Source organism: Gigantopelta aegis, chromosome 14, assembly GCF_016097555.1.
Source record: "Gigantopelta aegis isolate Gae_Host chromosome 14, Gae_host_genome, whole genome shotgun sequence".
Lineage (NCBI taxonomy): Eukaryota > Metazoa > Mollusca > Gastropoda > Neomphalida > Peltospiridae > Gigantopelta > Gigantopelta aegis.
Window position 1 is genome coordinate 23,601,540 of NC_054712.1, and position 23,968 is coordinate 23,625,507.

Consider the following 23,968-nt stretch of genomic DNA (forward strand, 5'->3'; position numbering starts at 1 on the left):
GTTTTACATAATGACGTTCATCATTTTTTGAGATTTATCGAACGAAAACATTCATTAAGAATTTTAGTGACATCATCCAATCGGAATAGAGTAAATCATATAAGAACAGAAAGTTTGTAATTACTGTATATTTGCGTAACCGTATCATAGTATATGTACTTCTGTTCTATAAAACATTGAAATTCCAAGTGTATTTTGAACAAATTGATTTTGCAAATGGCAGAGTATATTTCAAGTGTCGAAAATCAGACTAGAAATGTTTGGTTTTTTAATGTTTTGCAATTGTTTTATTTTAAAACATAAGCATTCATCACATAACTGATTAACAGTTTGCATAAATTTACATTTCTGTAACCGATACTCAAACAACTGTTTAAATGGTTGAAGTGAAATATTACGCCCTGAGATTTTCTTTGATATATAGAGGTTACTACCAGTGTTTTTCGGTATCGTCAATATCATATTGCCAGAGGCTCGCATAATACAATTTTTATTCCTGATATATGATATTGACAATACCGAAATACACGAGGGTAATAATCTCTTTATCATATAAGCTCAAGCTTAATACAACGTGTTTTTGTAAACTGTACACGCAACTTTAATTCCAGTCCGCCATTACTAGATATTCAAATGGCGTAAGAATATGTGGTGCGGTGTATTTTTGAATGGAAATGACGTCAAACTCGAATGACATCATTTTGGATGTCTTTACATCAAAATAAAGTTATGCCTAACGTTTTTTGTTTTCTGAACACTGGACAGCTTTCAGTGTCAAATTGCCATTGAAATGTTTTTATTTGATGACTATGAATGCATACATCAATCATGGAGTGTCACCCAACTACGTTTGCTTAAATGTCAATAAACCTAGTGCCGAGACCTCGACTAATTTACATCTAATTTGCAGAGTTATCAAATTCTTAAAGTATGTGATCTGAAAAATATCACATACTTTGATTGCACTGAAAATGTAAGATATTATATGATAAAAATTATTCTTCTGGAATTACTGTGCTGATTTCACAAGTCATCACTGATGATAACAACGAATCCACAGTGGTTGTGAATGATGAATTACAATGTCAAACAAATGCATTATGTTATTAAGTTAGACTTACAAAGAACCATTAACAGCGTTGAAAACACCAAAATGGACTCTTATCGGAAATGAGCCATTGTGTGATAGACACTGGAAACAAATGCGAGTATCTTGCATTGAAGAAGTTATCAATCATTTCACTGTGTGTTTCTGACACTCTTTTGCATGTTCTATATCTTCAAAACTAATTAAACGTATCCAATCATAAAGTGCAAAAACCAACACAGTTCTTTACAGGTTCACAATTTTTAAAGTTCTAGATTGTTGTATTGAAAGATATGAAAATATAATAAATGTTTTAATGGTACATGTAACTTGAACTTGTACAGTGAAACCCTTCGAAACCCAAAGAACTAAGTAAAAAAAAATTCAAGTGTAAGGGGATTCTGATTTAGCCTCTTTAACAACTAAACTTAAATATTAAATGTTTATTGTAGTCCCAAACTGGCGAGATTTTCGAAGCTATCTTTGTGCTACAATATCATAAACCCGATATAGGCTATGACATCGCCATGACACACACCATAACCTACGACAGTTTTACGATATCTTATTGCTAAAATAACTTCGAAAATAGGGGCCATGAATTTCACCTCCCATTAATTTGGAGTTCAAAAAAGTGTTTTTATAAATTTGAAAATAAAATGACTTTTGAGTTATCACAAACATTAGGATTATCAGAAAAAACACATTGATTTTACAGGCACTAATATTCGTTAAGAATACATTTATTACACACCAGTGTAAGATATTGCCCATATCATAACAATCATTCAGTATCTAACTAGTGTAATATTGGCGTGACGTAGATTACTTGCTGACACAATTTATAGAAAAATAACGTGTAGTAGGTCTCGACATCTTCTTACTTCTGCTAGTTAAATACCAAAATTGTGCACTCATTTCATAAAAATGGTATGACAGGCAAGCTCGTTTAGTATTCTATATGTAATTTAGTCACTAAAAAGGTTTTATTAGTTGGAAACACCGTAACACTAATACAGAACATTATCTTTAATACTGAGAAATCATTGGCTGTTTAAACAAAAACAAAGCATCCAATCACGGTGGCTGTACGTGTTCATGTCTGTTAATTTTCGGTGATCCTCATACAGATGGGTCTCTTGACACTGTATGGCCTTAGCTTTCGGTGGTTGAGGATTTGTGATGACGTCCAGTGTGCTGCGTGTGACACACATTGTGACAGGAGGGAATTAGTTTAAGTAGTTGATTGCTGCAGAACTACTGCACACGGCATCAGTTGATTGATCCCGGAGTACTGCAGTTCTAAACATTAACAGGTCACAACATTACGTTCAGCATTCAGTCCAGATAGGCGATTTCTGATGGGTTATGTAAGGAGGAAAGAAATGATTGTTTTAATGTACTGTCATGGGAAAAAAATTGCTTAAAAGATAGAAAGCAAAAGGATATTTTTTTATTGACATATCAGCATATTTTATCTACAGGTAGTTAGTTTTGGTACAGAGAAAGATAAAAAAAAAGAAGCTGTCATAATACAGGCTACTCAGCAAGGGATCTTTTATATTTACAATTCCATAGACAAATGGTAGATACAATGGTTTTTGATGTAGCAGTCTTGGAGCACTGGTTGGAATGGGAGAAAACCTATGTCAGTCGAGGGTGGTTGATCCTGTGAATTGTTGTACCACAAGCAAGTCCTCTATCACTGATTTACATTCCGCCCACCAACCCACCTCCATAAAATGGTGAAATAGTACGGGATTTGCGATGACGTGTAAATTACTCATATAACGTTTTTTTAGTTAACTGTAGCTCGCACTTTTGAGTCACAGTTATACAAATTTCTGTCAATTTTATCTTTTTTTAGCATTGAATTAGAATTAGAATTACAAAAAAAAAAGCAAAAAAAAGAAAGAAAAAAGCACAATGAATTTCAACATTATTATTATTGTTTATTATCAAAGACATTTATTTTTATTTATTTTTTACTCAAGTTTTGACATTCTCAAACCCTGTAATAATAATAGAACACAAAAAACTTGGGATTTGAACTTCATTGGTTTAGATAATATATATGTTAAGAGACTGCATTATGTCTCTTTGTAATATACAGATTAATACGTTGTTGTAATTTTTGGCTGAATCTATTGTACCTGACTTGTCTTATTTTATCTGTGATGGATAAAACCCCCAATAAAATGTAGAACAAAGAATTGAGAAGTATTTCTTGTGTTTTGCAGTCATCCTGCCCCGCCTGGCGGCCATGGCGCTGGCTAACAACCACACGACAAACGAGACGAAGAAGATGGACATCACTCTGCAGCTGTTTGAGGCATACAGCGCCATGTCCTGCTGCTGTATCCTTGTATACGCTTAGAAGTACAGTGAAACCTTGTCAAGACCGGACCCTCTGTAAACCGGAATTCACTCAAAACCAGACGTCTTACAGTCTTTCTAAAAACCAGGACAGAACTTAACCTCTCTAAACCGGATCCCTCTTAATACCAGACATTTGTCTTGGTCCCAAGGGTGTCCGTTTTAGAGGGGTTTCACTGTATTTAATATATACATGTAAACATTTATGTGTTGGAATATCTTGTATTAAATTTGAAGGATTAACGTTAAAGGGACTGTCATGAATTTGTAATAATCATTGCAACATGTTTCTGGCAAATAGAGACTATTTAATTAAAATTACAAAATAAATACATTTTCTTGTTTACAATATAGGTATCTGTATATACACGTTGGGCCGAATTTACGAAGCCTGTTTTTCTGAAACACGTTTTGAGCATTAAAAATGTATATAGGTACACACATGTCACACAGGCCTATTATGTTTTTTAGTCTTTGTTTGTGCCAAGGACAGAGCACTTGAGTTAAAATGAAATGTGCTCATGTAAATTTGAGATGGATTAACATGAACAGAATACATTGTATTGTTATAGATGGAGGAGAGCAAGAGAGGTGTCAGAATGTTGCTGCAGAAGGAAGAAGTTTGTTTATTGTTGTTTAACGACATAACTAGAGCACATTGATTTATTAATCATCGGCTATTGGATGTCAAACATTTGGTATATTTTTCAATTAGTGACAATCAGGATAGCACATACCACGGCCTTTGATATACCAGTCATGGTGCACTGGTTGAAACAAGAAATAGCCCAATGGACTCACCAATGGTGATCAATCCTAGACTGACTACTCATCAAGCGAGCGCTCTACCACTGGGCTTAGTCCCGTCCCTGCTGCAGGAGACAGAAAGAATAGGAAACCCAGACAGATACTGAAGCACTGATGTAATTCTTGCTAACTTCAATGATCACCAATATTTTATGATTTTCAGTAGAAGTAAAATAGCAGATTTGTTTTCTAATGCACATTTTCCTCAACTAGTACCAGTTATCAATGACCAGTTGATCCAGGAAGCCATGTTGCCAGGGTTACGGTGTCTACAGCAAGACATGGCCGTCATAGCTCCAGAACACGAGGAGGTTGTGGCATCGATGGTGCGGGAATATGAGTGCAAGATAGAAGGAACGCGTCCCGCAGACAGGTACAGTGAAAAGTTAAAGTTTGTTTTACTTAACGACACCACTAGAGCACAATAGATTTATTAATTATCGGCTACTGGATGCCTAACATTTAGTAATTTTGACAAAGTCTCAGAGAGGAAACCTACATTTTTCCTATTAGTAGCAAGGGATCTTTTATTTGCACAATCGCACAGACAGGATAGCACATACCACAGTCTTTGGTATAACAGTTGTTCTGTACTGGCTAGATCAAGAAATGGCCTTATGGACCCACTGACGGGGATTGATCCCAGACCGACCATGCTTCAGATGAGCTCTTTATACCACTGTACACAGTAAAGTCTATGTGAGTTGTGGTGCACTGGCTAGATAAAAAAAATGGCCTTATGGGCCCACCGATGGGGATTGATCCCAGACCGACCATGCTTTAGATGAGCTCTTTATACCACTGTACACAGTAAAGTCTATGTCAGATACGGTTCTACAGTTCATACTGATCAAGTGTTGATCGGAATAATCGCTTATAATGAGACTGTAGGGATCTGATTTTTTAGATATTAATTTGATAATGCATAATGTCATATTTTTTTATTAAGATATAGACTGGATTTGTTTTAAAGTGTTGAAACCGGCCTCGGTGGTTCGTGGTTAAGCCATCAAACATAAGGCTGGTAGGTACTGGGTTCGCAGCATGGTACTGGCTCCCACCCAGAGTGAGTTTTAATGACTCAATGGGTAGGTGTAAGACCACTACACCCTCTTCTCTCTCACTAACCAACTAACAACTAACCCACTGAATGAATGAATAAAGTGCTGAAAAATAAATGCAACAAAATACACAAGTAAACACTCCAATAACTAATCTACTTCTCTGACAGAATGGTTTATATTTTATAACATAAGATAATTTCAGGTTTTTAAAGACCATTTAAATTTTTACCTTTTGTTTGATGCCTGATGTCCGATATATATTGTATGCATTAAACAGACATTCCTTTCCTTTACTCTGTTTCAGAAGTTCCAGCTTCACGTCGACCCTAAGCTCGCAGTTTGCTCCTGGATCAGAGGACATGAAGTCTCGAGTGATGTCGCGCATCAAAGACACGACATCAAAGGCCAACCTGTCGAACATCTTCACACGCAAGAAGTGAAACACAAAAACACTGACAGGAAGTGGATTGGGACAGACATTTCTCTTCATTTGAGGACCCAAACAGTCAGAGCTAGCTCTGGCAGTCGCCATGATTCACCCACTGCGAATTTTGAAAACAACTGGCAAATTTTATTTTGAGTTGGCGAAATAATTTTGCTATATTTTATTATAAAATAACTGGTTTTCTGCCATTTTTGAAGTTTAATCAGTAATATTTGGCGACACTTTGTGTTCACCCAGAGCTAGCCCTGGGACTCAGCAAGTTATGTGGGCTTCAATATACAAAGAGGAATTTAACATTAACAGAAAGTAGATCTTCACATACAATAAGTGTGATTTTTTAAAATGACTCTTGCTGTATGAACTACACAATCTGAACATCACACAGTGGAATTGTTTAAATACCATATGCAGACATGCAGATGTGTGACATCATACACAAGAGATATTCTTAAACTATTTCTTGCTGTATGACATCCAAATCTGACATCGTACGTAAGTCAAGTTCCTTAACTAACTCTTACTGTATGACATGCAAACTTGACATCAAACATACAATGTAAGAAACATTTCTTAACTAACTCTTACTGTATGACATGCAAACTTGACATCAAACATACAATGTAAGAAACATTTCTTAACTAACTCTTACTGTATGACATGCAAACTAAACATCAAACATACAATGTAAGAAACATTTCTTAACTAACTCTTACTGTATGACATGCAAACTAAACATCAAACATACAATGTAAGAAATATTTCTTAACTAACTCTTACTGTATGACATGTAAACTTGACATCAAACATACAATGTAAGAAACATTTCTTAAATAACTCTTACTGTATGACATGCAAACTTGACATCAAACATACAATGTAAGAAACATTTCTTAAATAACTCTTACTGTATGACATGCAAACTTGACATCAAACATACAATGTAAGAAACATTTCTTAAATAACTCTTGCTCTATGAAATACACAAATTTGACATAAAATAATGAGAGAAAGCAGAAAGTTGATCTTCACATATCGAAAGTCAAAGCACTTTCAATTAAAACACTTTCAATAAAACCCCATTAAATGAAATGCTTAAAACTTTACTTAATATAAATTTTCACATACAGTGTATAACATGCACAATGTCTACATATGCCCAACATTTCTATTTATTAAAAAATTGAGGCAAGTTATGAGATTTCCAAGATACAAGACTGAGGAACGGAAAGTGGTATTTTCAATACATTAGTGTCCAAGCAATGCAACAGAGGTGATAATGTGTTCAGATGAAGTTACATGCTTTACCTTGCCATGGAATTGAAACACATTGAGTTGTATGACAAAATACAGTTAAAACAAAGCAAAATAAAACATGCTTTTAGTATCTTTGCTATTTAGTGTTGTATTGAAGGACATCTAAAACAAAAATATTGGGCCACATTTGCAAAGCCTGTGAACCAACCACATTATATTTACAATGCCTAAAAAATCTGTGGTTGAGAAAAACAGGTTTCACAATTTCAGCCCATTGGGTTTTTTTCTTCGTTATTTGTGCAAATTAAAGAAGTCCTTGTATATTCATCTAAAATAAAAACTGTCTTGCCATGGACAACTGAATGAACTTGTGTAGTGCAGAAAACAGTGAAAATAAAATCTCTGTTTTCACTATCTTTGATCGAAGTTGTATTCAGGTGATGTATTAGAGGTGCAATAAGAACAGTGGAAATGATCTGATTTTACAGCACTAAGAAATACTATGTGATATTTTCTCATTATTATTTAATTTGTCTTCATATTTTCAAATTACTTTTAATATTTTTTATTAGTGGTTTTTGTTTTTGTTTGGTTTTTTGTGTGTTTTTGTGTGATTACTGATACATGTAATTTTGATATATTCCATTAATTTTTAGAAATCAGAATTTTTTAATTTATGTAGCAATGAAATGTTGATTTTTCTTCTCTTATCTTACATGTGTTAGATTTATTGTAGCATTTATGGTGTCACAAGCATTTCAGTAAATTTAATGTGACATACATGTAGCAGATGTTTACTACAGTAACAGTTAATTAATATTAAAAACTTTTTTTGTTGTTAAAATGACCATACCCATTAAAATAATATGCTAGATATGTCTGTGTTTCTAAGTTTGATGTACCTGTTTAATGGTCAAACAATATGTTTATAATTCACTAGATGATAAAACAAAGCCTTGTTCATTAACAAAAAAGAAGTCATGTATATCCCTTTAAAAAGACTTTATTTTTAATTATTTGCATTTCAAAAAACAAATTGTATATAAGGTTAAAATATAAAGATTAAAACATAATCTGACTGTTGTGCAAAATTTATAAAATTAATTTGCAGATTATTTTATTTGCAGAGCAAGAGTAAGTAACATGATCCAATTCTGAATTTTTGTTATAAAATTTCCTACAGCACATACACAATTGCGACCATTTGTTTTTATGACCCGACTCATAGTAATTCATGGGTCCTAAATTACACTAACAATACTCTTAAAACCTTGGAAATCTGAAAATGCTAGTTGTGTAACATCATATTTCTGGGGGCTGAGGTGTAAGGAATTTTATTAAAACACATTCTTACCATAATCTGGATGCATAATAGGTGTGCAATGCATACATATATTATATTCTAGATACTTCATTAATATCCAAGATGGATCTCTAATGTACATTTAGTTACTTAAAAGTGTGCATGATTGTGAGTTAGATATAAAATTGATTGGATGGGAATATTTTAGCTTAACTTTGTATATACTGTACATGTGTAGAATCAAGTGTTAAATCCAGGCCTGTATATACTGTACATGTATAGAATCAAGTGTTAAATCCGGGCCTGTATATACTGTACATGTGTAGAATCAAGTGTTAAATCCGGGCCTGTATATACTGTACATGTGTAGAATCAAGTGTTAAATCCGGGCCTGTATATACTGTACATGTATAGAATCAAGTGTTAAATCCGGGCCTGTATATACTGTACATGTATAGAATCAAGTGTTAAATCCGGGCCTGTATATACTGTACATGTATAGAATCAAGTGTTAAATCCGGGCCTGTATATACTGTACATGTATAGAATCAAGTGTTAAATCCGGGCCTGTATATACTGTACATGTATAGAATCAAGTGTTAAATCCAGGCCTGTATATACTGTACATGTGTAGAATCAATTCACTCTCTCTCTCTCTCTCTCTCTCTCTCTCTCTCTCTCTTCAATTCCCAGAGGCTTGTATATCTAACAACAGTACTATATCCCCTAATTATTCACATTACTGTATATAAAGAGATAACACAAATAGTTTACCATTGAAGGGGCAAACCTTAATGCATATATAAAGAGTAAACTCTTTTTGTACAAAAATGGATAAATGTAAATAGTTTACTTAATTGTACATTAAAGGGTAACGCCTAATAATTTACTTTTTTTGTACATAGTGTAAATCCCAACAGCAAATATATTCATGTTATTTCTGGTCCAAGACTATGATTGTGAATGGGAATTTTTGTTCCAATTATTTAAATATTATTTAAATATTTTAAAAGTATTTTAAAAGCATACAGATGGCTTTGTCACAGTTTATTTAGTATATAGGACTTTTTTGTTGTTGGCAGCTTTAAACAAAGACTGACCAGTGTTGTGCAACATTGTGTGTGATACTCCGTGTGAATTGTTGTTTTAACAAAATAATAACATGTATGATATCACCTTTATAACATTCCTGAATTAGTAATTTATCACTCAGTACGCTTTCAACATGTACCAGTAATACAGATATTGTTTTGTGTCACTATTTTGTTTACAGATTTGTTCTCATAATAAAGCTAGGAATCCATGTTTACGTGATGCATAATGCGTAGTACATGATGCCTGTTGGAATGACCATGAGGAGTTTGGGAATTAACATATTGTGCATTACACAACACGCATTGCGTACATATAGAAGTGTTTATATATATATATATATTTAATTAATTTCTATATAAACTGTTGTTTATGCATTACCCACTATGCAATACAGACACATGGATTCCTGGCTTAATAATAATAATTTAATTATATATGTGCAGTTGGTGAGATTGTTGGAGTGTCTCGAATTACACTCTTATTACTGGTTTGAAGACTTCCATTAAGGTCGACGACAGTCACTCTTCGCACCCTTCTTTTGGCTTTGTACACAATAAATATAAGCCGTAATTTCACTTGAAATCCATTTTGTGTAAAAGGTACAATTTTTTAAATCACAAGATTATCATCAAACACATTCAGGTGCATTAGTAATGTTCAAACAAAACATTTTCAATAGCAATTTTGCGTTGGAATTTTTCCAGCGTTTTTAAACTGGAAACGTCATGTACCCAGTTTATGGTTATTGTAAGGAGATGCAAAGTGACGTCATTGGAATACTGATGTCATTCAAATTCAAAAGTAGCTATATTATTACAATGCTTCGCTACATTAAAATGAAAACTGGTCTGCTAATCTTGACCCCTGTCAAAATTCTATAACAAGCACAGGTCAGTAAGTTTTTATTTTTTATAATTCTGGACAAAATATTAAATTTAAGTTTTAAAAGATGAAAGAAATAAAAAGTACCTTTTGTCAAATATATCATATAAAACAATTTCAGTTGGTAATATTATATTTATTGTGTACGAAGCCAAAACAAAGGTATGAGAAGTGACTGTCTTCGACCTTAGTGTCACTGTCGTCCACCTAAGATTGAGGCATGTTTGTTTTAAACAATATGGACAAACAAACAAACAATCCTGTTTTGTCTTTCATGCTTGTAACTACATATATTTACAATGTTTAAACACATGCATTTAAAAAAAACAGGCTTCATAAATTCAACCCTATTTGTTTTTGTTTAATGTTTTAAAATTGTGTAGCAAAATGTTTTAAAATTGTGTAGCAAATCGTGATGTGACACTGAACAACATGTTCCCTGGTTAACAGCAAAGTCTATGTTCCAGTCTATGGTGTAATGGTTAGGCCATGAGACTTAGGGCTGGAAGGTACTGGGTTCGCATCCCGGTACCGGCTCCCACCCAGAGTGAGTTTAACAACTTAGAGGGTAGGTGTAAGACCACTACACCCTCTTCTCTCTCACTAACCACTAATCCACTATCCTGTACAGGCAGTCCAGAAAGCTTATGGCTGGTAGGTACTGGGTTCACATCCCAGTATTGGCTCCCACCCAGAGCAAATTCAATTACTCAGTGGTAGGAGTAAGACCACTGCACTGACTTCTCTCTCACTAAACATTAACAGTTAACCCACTAGCCCAGATAGCTGAGATGTGTGTCTCTCACTAAACATTAACAGTTAACCCACTAGCCCAGATAGCTGAGATGTCTGTCTCTCACTAAACATTAACAGTTAACCCACTAGCCCAGATAGCTGAGATGTGTGTGTCCTCCAGGACAGTGTACTGGAACCGTAATTGGATATAAGCACGAAAATATCTAAAAATGAATGATTTAATGAATTATATAATGGAAGTGATGTATAATTGGCAGAGTCTATTATACAACAAAACAAAACGAGGCATGTCTGTTCTAGGCTTGCTCTCCAGGTAGGGTGGAAATGTGGCCCAGTGGTAAAACACTCACTCAATGCACGGTCAGCTAGGATCGATCCCTATGGCTGGTAGGTACTGGGGCTTCACATCCCAGTATTTGGCTTCCCACCCGAGCTAGGATCGATCCCTCTTGGTGGGCCCATTAGACTATTTCTCTCTAGCTAGTGCACGACTGGTATGTCAAAGGCCATGGTATGAGCTGTCCTGTCTGTGGTAAAGTGCTTATAAAAGATCCCTTATTACGAATGGAAAATTTTATTTCCTGTCCTGGATGGAGGACACCTGCGCCCATGCAAGGCATGTGCTACAACAGCTTGTTCTGAATGTGCACATTAAAACCTTTGACCTGACCTGACCTAATGGACAAATGTGGCATGTTTTCTAAGATTATATGTTAAAATTACCAAATGTTTGTTTTTTATCCAATAGCCTATGATTAATAGATCAGTGTGCTCTAGTGGTGTTGCTAAACAAAACAAACACATTTTTTTCATGGTTGATCAGAGCGGTTTTGTAAATCATAGATTTAAAGGTTGGGTCACACTAAATGACTGAAATTAACAAAATATTGCCTGGAAATATAGATGTTTAATTTTGTCTTGAGAAGTACTTTATTCAGTCTGCTACTTAGACATCATGTTTCACTTTCTTATAATATAATGTAAATGATTAGTTTCGATTCCACATACAGGATTTGGAACTGGTGGGAATCTATGGAGGTTTGAGCCTTTGATCCGATAATGGACATTAATGGTAAGGAACCTGCCTGTAATGTGTTACAGATTGTCATTGCGACACCCGAGAATATTCATTAAAACAGTCTCCAGACATTATGGTCAGTCTTTACATGTGTGTGTGAAAACTCAGCTAAATCAAAACCACTCTGGGAATAAATAAAATCTTCTGTCAGATCTTTGCCATGTCAAACACAAAAGCAAATAAGAAATGTCAGCTTTAAGTGTGTGTCTGTAAGGCAAGACACATGATCACAACAGAATGAGATTAAAGTGAGAAAGGAAATGTTTTATTTAACGACGCACTCGACACATTTTATTTTACGGTTATATGGTTAAGGACCACAGAGATTGAGATAAGAAACCCGCTGTCACCACTTCATGGGCTACTCTTTTCGATTAGCAGCAAGGGATCTTTTATATGCACTATCCCACAGACAGCATAACACATACTACGGCCTTTAATATACCAGTCGTGGTGCACTGGCTGGAATGAGAAATAGCCCAATGGGTCCACTGACCAGGATCGATCCCAGATGATGTGTAATTGTTATTTAAAGATAGCGCTTCAAAACCCATACCGCACCATAATACATACCCAGACAATATATTCATTATTAGAGCCTTTTTTGATAATTGAATTCAGACATTACTTATGTTTTACTGTTAGAGATTATCTGTTTTAGAGTTTTATTGATCGTCCTGGTGTTTGTAATACATGTACTGTGAAATACATTTTCCATAACTAAAAAAAAAAAAAAAAGCACATACCTCTGAGAAATAATGGTTATGAAGACGATCTCTAGTCTATTTTAGAAGGTGTTTCCCTGTTTCAACATCAAGGCTTTTGTTTTACTTAATTATAACTTTTATACAGATGTGTTATGGGTTTGTCAATTAACCAAACTTACCTGTAGTTACCAATTTCATAAGCTGAAACTTGGGTCTGTGACTTAAGTACATGATCAATCAAGAAATAGCAATCGTACATGTATAGTCATAAACACACAAGCAGGGACATAGCTAGTGGAAGGAGGGGGGGGGGGGGGGGGACAAATTACAACAATAAATTATTACTGGTTATTGATATTGTTGTTTTAAATATGTAACCTTTCCTGAAATGGCTGCAAAATGGGTATTGTAGAGCCTCTAGATTGAAACATTTCCTGGGGGACATGCCCCCGGACCCTTTAGTGTATTGCACCTTCTATGCTCGTTCAATCCTAGCTACGGCCCTGACAGCTCTCTATAGATGAACAAACTGTCATTTAAAAATAATTAATGTTTAATGACACTTATTGGAGTAAAAAAGATCATTTAAAAAGAAACCAGTGAATCGAACAGACATAAAAGAAAAACAGTGAGGTTGGTGTAGACCAGTATATAATATGAAATCAAAGCACATGCTTTTTGTTTTAGATCATAATGCGACGCCCACCTTTTTATTGTTAGTATGTACTTCAATTTTGTTTGTCACAAATAACAAATATACACTGCATATAAATTCATTTATTTTATTTTATTTTAAATTTTGTTTTTGAATACTTAATGCATCTGTCTTTAGAAGTATCGGTAACCTCATGTGACCGAATGGTTTTACTTATAAAGGAAGTTAAACTGTTGGCCTTGAAGCTTGTAGTTACTGGGTTCAAATACTGATACTAGTACCTGCTCTAACCCACAGTGAACTTTTAACACCACTCATTAACCACTGTTAACACCTAATCATTAATACCTATCCTGGACTGACAGTGTAGATAGCTTGTGTGTGCCCAGGATAGCATACTTGAAATGTAAGCTCTCCCCACCCCCCAAAAAGAAGAAAAGTAGAATGTGGAATAAAATCGAGCTACCCACCCCATAAGACAGGTGGCTGCTTAAGAACGTTTAGTGAAACCTGTGTAAAACAGCCACTTGTTAATTTATAATGGTATATAAGGTGGTGTTTTAGGACTGCTGAACTGTTTAATATACTGAACCACAAAAGAAATGCGAATGTTAATTCAATTCTCTTTAGTTTATTTAGAATTATTATGTTTGAATCACATTAATGTTTGTCTGTTAAAAATTATCAATGTTTTGTGAACTAATTTTCGGCCCATTTTGACAATCTGTGCATATGCTTCTGCAGCTCGCGGTGTCAGGTCCAACTAGAAATAGGCCCCCTACAGGATCTGGAGCTTGGACTAATAGTTACTTGATGACAGGATAATAAACTATTTCCCAATGACACTAGTACATGATAGTTATTGCATATTAGCCACTATTGATGCTGTAGATGAGTATGTGGAAGTTACTTTGTCACCAAATACGAAAATGACTGGGGGGGGGGGGGGGGGGGGGGGGGGGGGGGGAACCCAGAGAAAGAAAGAAGAAAAATGAGTGATTAACTATTAAAATCAATGAAAGAGAAGTTCAATTTGAACTGTCGGGGGGTGGTGGAAAGATGTAAAGTCTGATGAGTTTCATATCGAAAGCATACTGTAATCAAGAAATGTCTACTATTGTTTTTAAATAGCAACCACCCCACCCCACCCACCCCCACCTCCCTAATGTCGATAAACTGTGAGTACTATTTTATTATTTTTTATTTTTTTTAGTACATGCTTTGGAGGGATTCTTTTGGGGTACATTGTGAATTAAATTATCCTGTCATCAAGTACCTATGAATCTATGTACTGAATTGATTTTATCATCAATACAAAATATATTAAATTACTTGCATTTCTTTTGTTGTTCAGTTTGTACTATGGCTATATTAGCGTAGATGATCTGGTGACAATAGTGAAGTGATCCTTTATTAATACAGGTAGGGCAGGATGTAGCTCAGTGGTAGAGCACTCGCCCAAGGTACAGTGGGTCATGAGACGGACAACTCTTGGTGGGCAGTTTGTCCCATCCCAACTAATTCTCCACAACTAGTTTTATCAAAGGTTGTGGTATGTGCTGTCCTGTGTGGTGCAGTGAAAAATTACTGAGGTGTCTTCTTTAATTCAGGTTTAACTATATGTCAGTCTGTCCCTTTTCAATCCAACTTTTATGAAAATGGTGATTACAGCAGATTAAAAAAACCCCACAAAAAATACAAATTGGGGGTGGACAGGGGATGAATGCTTGTATAATAAGCTTGACCAACCCTTAGAATGGCTCTCACTCATTGTCTTGTTTTGTGATTTCATGTTTTCCACTGTATTATATCTTGTCTTGTCCTGTAACAATCATTTCAGATTTTATGTTGATCACGTCAACACTGTAAAATCACAAAATTATCAATTAATTTTTAATAAACTTTATTATACACATACTGAACAGTGCCTTTGTATTATTATATATGTTAATTTCATGAAATAGGAAACTATTAATCCATAGTCATCGAGATCATTGTCCATCTTTTAGGTTATCCCACAAATACGTCCGAACATGCATCTTTGCAGTCTACAAATAAACAAGTATTAGACACAAAATAGCCATGTGCTGAGGTGTCGTTAAACAAATATTCCTTTCTTTTACTTTGCAATTTGCAAGGGAATTAAATACTGAAAGTGATGTCCCAATGAAACTTATTTTCATCCTTGTCATCTGCTGCTAATAAAGCTGTTTTAACCCACAGCACTAACTTCGGCTGGTAGGGGAATATAGTAGGTGGTTACAAGTGCCTCTGAACAATGCCAGAAGTAACTACTGAACACTTTTTTTAGTGGTCAGACTAAGATCACAGCCAAAAGCTGATGGGGAAATGGCAGGTGTGTGGCATGGATGGTCACAAGAAGAAGGAAATGTTTTATTTAACAACGCACTCAACACATTTTATTTATGGTTATGTGGCATCAGACATGGTTAAGGACCACGCAGATATTGAGAGGAAACCCGCTGTCGCCACTTCATGGGCTATTTTCGATTAGCAGCAAGTGATTTTTTATATACACCATCCCAGACAGGGTAGTACATACCATGGACTTTGAAATACAGTCATGGAAAGAGAAACAAGCAAAAAGTCTGCTATTTAAATTATTAGGTTAATTAGAAGTGAACACATGGCAAAAATGGAAAATGATAAATATTGTGGTGGCCATTTAGGATTTTTGTTTTAATTTGTGCAGGTTCACTAATTATTTCTACATAAATTATTGGACTACTGTAATTGTAACAATCTGTAATAAACCACTGCCATTATGTCTAATCTCAACATCAATTAGCAGGAAGTTTTTTTTTTTTATGGACAAGATGACAAATGGTATGGCATGATACATAGTATACATACTAGTGTCAGTTGTAGAGCATGGTAGGAATGGAGGAAATGCCCAAGATTAAGTGGAGTGGGTCCTTCACCCAACTATTAAAGCTATATTTAACTCGGTCATAAATACAATGTACCAATGCAACAGACCATCTTTGTACATAATTTGTTAACCACTAACAGCCGAAAAGAAAAATGTAACTATTGAATGTCTAACACATCATGATTGTGATGCTTGGTTTAATGGGAGAAGGAAAACTGCAACCATATTCTCGATTAATATACAGTAAAGTACATTTATAACAAACATGCTTAGAACGAACTATTGCATAGAACGAACTGATCGTAAAATCCCGTTTTATTTTCATATATATTAATGCCCAACTTATGCAAATGTGTATAACGAACTACTGCTATAACGAACTAACAGTCATGGTATGGTCCCTTCTGGTTTGTTATAAGAGTATTTTACTGTAGCAGGACAGGGCTTCTAGATTATGGGGGAGTCCCACTCCCGTGGCTAGTGATATTCAATGTTGGGCTAGTAAATAACTACTATTGCCATGCCCGACGGCTAGTGAATTATTTTTGGTCAAATGTTGCAGTTAAGTCTTTTTTGTAAATATGAATATCCTGCCAACATCCCATCTCCCAATGTTAGTATTTTTTTTAGCTCTATCTCCCTCTTTAGGTGTTATATCTGATTATTACTATTATTTAGTAAAATTGTATTAACTTAAAGTAAAGTAGGCTAGTGAATTTTTAATTGTGGCTAGTACATTTTTAAAATCACTGATCCTATGGCTAGTGGATTTTATAAAAATTCTAGAAGTCCTGCAGGAAAACAAGTACTTTCCCACAGACAGGGCATCACATACCACAACCATTGTCACACACCTATTTCATTACTGACAGCATGGAAAGGTCGCCTGATGGTAGCACTAAGAAAACAGACAATTTCAAACTGTAGATCAAAATTTTATTCTTTCAAATTTATTTGAAAACAGGTCAACATTAACATCTGCTTGCTCCAGCACACTGTGTTGTACACATAACCAACAATATATTAAAGAAACAAATTGTGAAGTCTGACCGGTGTATTGAAGTAATTCTGAGGATGCACAATTCATCCATGTATTTACAAATGGCCGACACCCATTCTCATCACACCACTATGTAAGGTAGTGGGATTTGAGAAACGTTTAGAAAAGGTTTTTATTACCAATATGGTTAAAAATATCTTGGTACATATCAAAGTGATACGTCCCACTAGAAAGCCAAGAGGGACGTAACACTTTGACGTCACACAATGACATCATCGACTGGCACACTACAACCTTATAGGACCGCCAACCAAATGAGTTGAGCGATATAAATTAAGATCAATTATGGGTAATAAATAGGACATTAAACTTGCTACCATTTCGAATCATGTTTATATCCCTCGTGAAATAATATTCGTTGTCATGATACGAAATGGAAGCTCGTTTAATATCCTACAACCCTGTACCAGAACAGCGTTTCAAGTACACAGCATGTGTCTGATATTGCTTCAGTATCACAGGAAAGCATTTAGCAGACAATAACCAACTGATGCATAATTACACAACTGGTAAGACACATCTTCAAATATGTTGTAGCCAATATGGGTACAATCAACACATTAAAAATCAGCCATAAACAACAAATCGGAAGTCAGTTCTAAATTTACAGAGAATCTGAAACCAGCTTTAAAATTATTACACAGATTATATCACAGAATCTTCCATTCCAATCTTACTGCAAGTCAGCGATACTGTAAAAACATGATGGTGATGATGACCAAATATTAGTAGTTTATCCAGAACTTATCACATGGGGTGAATTGGAAGCAATTCTTTATATGTAACCACCACCCAACAGACATAAAATTTTGTTTGAACAAAGTATGCATATGGAACATAATGCGGAAGACCCTTGTTTGAATTTTTATTTGTGTATCTTGCAAATTTGCTTCGTGTGTCCTAATGTAGCAAGACCAGTAAATATCCTGGCAGGTTAAGGTTGACGATAGTCGCTTTTCTTCGCAGCCTTGTTTTGGCTTCGTACACAATAAATGTAACATATTTTACAGTAATTTCACTTCGAATCCATAATTTGTAAATAGTCAAAAACTTCAATTACCAAGGTTTTTATCAAACATATTTGGGTGCTTCTGTAATTCTGAAACAAAAAATATTCAATAGCAATTTTGTATTGGAATTTTCTAGTGTTCTGAAAATGGAAACATCATGTACCCAGTTTATTGTTATTGTAGAGATGCCAAGTGACGTCATTCAAATTCAGAATTAGCTAGGTATATTGTTACAATGCTTTGCCATATTAAAATAAAAACTGGTCTACTTTCCTCAACTCCTGTCAAAATTAATCCAAGTTCTCTATCGAGTAGAAAATGCCGTTTGCAGGTATGTTTTTATTCTTCATAATTTTAGACAAAATATTATTCAAGTTTTAAAAAATGAAAGAAATAAAAATTACCATTGAATATGTTATATTTATTGTGTATGAAGCCAAAACAATAATGTGAAGAGTGACTATCATGGACCGTAGGTATTTTTTTAGGCAACGATTTTAACAAGCAAGTTAAAAATGTTCTTTTTGATTGTTTTCTGCTTAAATGACTCTAGGTATAACATTTCTGTGATTGAAACAGAAAGACAGAATAAAATAAAACAAAACAATACAAATGAGATTGTGTGAGTAAATTTAATGGAGATCATCATTGGTGATACCAACAAAAGGCACTACAATAACATGATGGATCAGTAGTAGACTGTATGATTGATAATTGTAAAAATGATTGGTAACTGGTTGAAAATGACTGCTAACTTGTCATATGATTGTAATTTGTAAATGGCTAGTACCTGTATACTATAACTGCAAATAGTTAAATAAATAAATAGCAACTGGGCTCATGTTTATAAAACTTTAGAGTCTAGACTCAAATATTTACTGTTTCACTGTGCATTGCTATGTTCAGCATGATATACTGAAACAAAAAAGAAATGACGTTATTACAAAGTCCTATAGAATAAAGTATTTGAATTGGCAGATTGTGTGTTGCCTAGGTGATGGCTTCACTGTGCACATAGCCTGTGCGCCGACACCCGAGATGGTGCACGTGCATAGTCAATTTTAGACAAAGTATTATTTGCACATGTGGAAGGTTACATGATCATGGGTATATGAATGTTATTCATAACATACAGAAAAACACACGAAACCTTGTGGAACAATAATTAGCCTAGACTGTCAAATAACGATTGGGAGTGCGCCATGGGCAGGTATCAAGCTGAACAGTCAGACAGTACCGAAGTCACGCTAGTGTTTGGTTGCAACCAGCAGACAATACACAATCGAAGGAGATGTTTCTAGCAAACAGGATAAACAGCAGATCGCCCACAGTCAGGAGCACCATGTTTGACATCACGTTTTGAAGATCAACAAATAAGGTTACGTCATCTGCGCAATCACTTTGTCACTTCCACTTCAACTTCACAGGAATTGTTTAGGGGCCAGGTAACACCACAGGCCATTTGAAATCAGTTGTGAACGCAGACAATGCGATTTAACCAAAGACAGTAGAATAATGTTGTATTCAGTGGCAAGTCATGTTTCTCACCGAGATTTGCTGACGGGAGGGTGCGGGTATGGTGGAGGCAACAAGAACGCTATGCTCAATGCTGTGTGCAAGAGGTCGATAGATTGGGAGGCGGGAGCGTTATGGTCTGGGATGCATTCACAGGAAATGGTCGTTCTCGACTCATTGTCAATAATGGTAGCATTACAGCACAGCAATATTGTGACCAAATGTTGATGCCAGAGCTTCTTCTATTTCTTCATGCACATGGTTCAGGACTCAACTTTCCAGCATGACAACAGCACACAGCAGCCTTGACTCGACAAGTGTTGCTGTGAATGTCTTGGAATGGCCATCCCACTCACCAGATTTAAACCCCATAGAGACCATTTGGGATGAACTGGGCAGATGACTGCGAAACCTTCTGAATGCTCCCCAGAATTTGCGAGACCGTGGATAGGTGCTGCACAGCAATGGCGTTGACTTCCGGTAAGGGTTTTTACCAGACTTCTGCTGTCCATGAGGAGACATTGCTGAGTTGTAGTTGAAGCTCAAGGGGGCCACACACATTACTGACTGTAATTTACTTCATCATCCTTACCATGTGACTTTTTGGTTTTTATAAGGCGTGATGTCATGCGATTGATTGACTAAATGAAGCAATTGAAACCCATACCGTTTTGGCGTTAGTGTGGTTTATACACCAAGGAATACTACAACAGCAACTGATGTTGATTAATTTTCATTCATCCATTGCTGGCTCGTGTTTAATCCAACTCAAATTTCTTTTTTGTTTCAGTATATTAAAGACTTGAGTCTAAATTTGAAGACTTTTGCAAGCAAGGCCGGTGGGACCAGGATGTCAAATGACTAGTAAGTGATATATTATTGTATAAATGACTGGTATATGTAACTGGTTGTGCGAATGGCGAGTTATTGTATAAATCATGTAATTGGCTGTATGATGTGTGATAAATGACTGCATAATAAATTACTGAATAGTTTAATAATTTAACCTTCAATCTGATGGAAATTTGTAAAGAAACTTATTTATTTACACTGAGATTTTTTTCCAAAAATGCTTTTGCTTGTTAGATACATTTTAAAATAATTCGTTGTAAGATAAATGGTATGTAACGGCCACTCATGTAGTATTCTCTGTGTAAATAATAATTTAATTTACACAAGAACTGGGTAATACTACAAGAGAATCTAACATATGCTATGCAATAAACAAGAACAGGAACAGTTTAGGTACCGCTAAATTATGGAATTCTGGATGAAAAACAGACAGCTTTTTAACTTTGAAAACAAGTTCTTTTGTGCCTGGTACATATCTGTTGTTGCCGTTACAGACCATTGGTTCAACTGTATGTTTTTTAGCCAGTAACAGATGTAGCTTCGACTAAAGCAATAAAAGAATGTCAACATTACATTACAAAGAGATAATAGTACGATGAAGTTTAAATGGATATAAATGTAATTAATTTTTCTCAGTCACATTGTAACTTGAGAGATAAATAAACATTATGTACATAGTACACATTATGTAAAATCATATATTTGTACATAATTACATTAAACAACATTTGCTGAATTTTCGAAGCCTGTTTTTCTTTAATGCAGGTGTTTAAGCATTGTAAATACATGCATGCAAGTCAAAAACAGGTAAATTTGGCCTATATATTTAGCACTCAAATTTTACACCTTTGGTCCACTTTCCATTAATGCGATGTTGTGTGCATTTCAACATGCAAGTTTATTGATACAGTGCATATGCACAGTACCTTTTCGATATATGCAATTCTGCACACAGGCATTCAGCATGCAGGAAAAATGTCTATCAATGAGCTTTTTTTCTGCACATGAGTTTTTCAATGTCATAATGTATTGACTAGCAGCTCAAATGAACACTTTGATGACGTCAAATTTTGTTTAGTAATCTGCTTGCAAAAAGGAAGGAAATGGTTTATTTAACGACGCACTCAACACATTTTATTTACGGATATATGATGTCAGGCATATGTTTAAGGACCACACAGATATTGAGAGAGGAAACCCACTGTTGCCACTTCATGAACTATTCTTTTCCATTAGCAGCAAGAGATCTTTTATATGCATCATCCCACAGACAGGATAGTACATACCATGGCTTTTGTTACACCAGTTGTGGAGCACTGGCTGGAACGAGAAATAGTCCAATGGGTCCACCGACGGGGATCGATCCTAGACCAACAGCCACTTGCAAAAATGCAGATATGAAAAAGCACATAAATGATTAAAATCGCGTGCGAAATCACACAAAATATATAGTGGGCCTTGGATACAGTATTTTCCCATCAGCAAAGGTATGTTCGTACATTTTAATGCACAACCATATCATGCCTCACATGTGGTTATTAAGACACGTGATCTAACTGGGGACAGAGGAAACCCACTGCTGCAACATCTACACGCATTCAGCTACAGACAGAACACATACCACAGCCTTTGATATACCAATCATGGGGCACTGGTTAAGATGGAAAAATAAACCAACAGGTCCACTGAGGGGGATCGATCCTACAACCCACTGCATCTAAGGCAAGCAGTCTACCACCAAGTATGTCATCAGCAGGTCCCACCAATTGAAAATGTGGTATTTAATACAGGGCTTCTAGATTATAGTAGCCCCACTCCCATGGCTCGTAATATTCAATGTTGGGCTAGTAATTAACTACCATTGTCATGCCCGTTGGCTAGTGAATTTGTTTTCGTCAAATGTTGCATTTAGGTCTGTTTTGTAAATGTGAATATAAGGGTTTTAAGCTCTATCTCCTTCTTTAGATGACATATCAAATTATTCCTATTAGTAAAATTGTATTTACTTGAAAGTAGGGCTAGTGAATTTTTAATATGGCTAGTGAAATTTTTTAATCACTATCCCATGACTAGTGGATTTTTATAACAATTGTAGAAACCCGGTATTCTATCACAATTAATTATATTTTTCGATACAAAAATAGCACTGTTGCTACATGTACCTCTAGATGGTAAACTAGACTGATTCTGTTACTTCAAACACACAGCCAATATAATACATACTTGTTTACACATATCTATGTGACATGAAAGACAGAATGGTGAAACATAACGAAACGGAATGTACACTTTTGAGCAGTTTCTTGTTTGTTTGGCTAATAGTAGTAAAAACAGTGCATATAGATTACATATATCACAGATTACATATTTTTACTACCAGTTCACCAATAGAAAAAAGAAGAAGAAAAAATCACAAAAAATCAGGGCGTTTATAATGCAAACTACAAATTCAGTAGATAAATATTTTAATTATGCTATTTAAAATGGGGGGAGGGAGGTGAGGGTGTTATGTAAGAAAAATACTGCAAAATGGGAAGTACATATGAATTTTTCTTGCACCAAAATATTAAAGAGTATATCTTAAAATATATTAACTTATCAACCATATATTTTGGACATGAATTATGATGAATGTAATTGGTGTCAAATAACACCTTTTTTAAATAATAAAAACAGTTTGGACCAGTATTACATTATTACATAATTTCACAAACATCTGCGATTAAACAGAAAACAATGTATCATCAGACATTGTTAATTATATCACTGGTTAAACATACTGAAACTGAGGCAGTATAGACTGGGTGCTTTTGTATTTGTAACAGCATTAATGCTATGATGACTACAGGCTGGTAGGTACAGGGTTCAAAGCCCGGTACTGGCTCCAACCCCGAGCGAGTTCTTAAGGGCTCAATGGGTAGGTGTATGGCCACTACACCCTTTTCTCTCTAACTAACCACTAACCAAATAACAACTAACCCACTGTCCTGGACAGACAACCCAGATAGCTACGGTGTGTACCCACGACAGCGTGCTTGAACCTTAATTGGATATAACCTGAAAATACGTTGAAATGAATGAATGAATGCTGTGAATCAACTTCTATCTAAAAAAATTAAACATCTGCAA

At 35.1% G+C, this 23,968-nt stretch overlaps 1 protein-coding gene across 1 annotated transcript in view; it reads left to right on the forward strand.

The window, feature by feature from the left end:
* The window catches only part of LOC121389147 (RAB11-binding protein RELCH homolog), a 163,676-nt gene extending 154,082 nt beyond the window's left edge, over positions 1-9,594 (forward strand). The window contains exons 25-27 of the mRNA XM_041520757.1: positions 3,328-3,444; positions 4,490-4,643; positions 5,639-9,594. Coding sequence (XP_041376691.1) covers positions 3,328-3,444; positions 4,490-4,643; positions 5,639-5,774 — 407 coding nt within the window. The 3' untranslated portion in view covers positions 5,775-9,594. The remainder of the gene's footprint in view (positions 1-3,327; positions 3,445-4,489; positions 4,644-5,638) is intronic.
* The last annotated feature ends 14,374 nt before the right edge of the window (positions 9,595-23,968 follow it).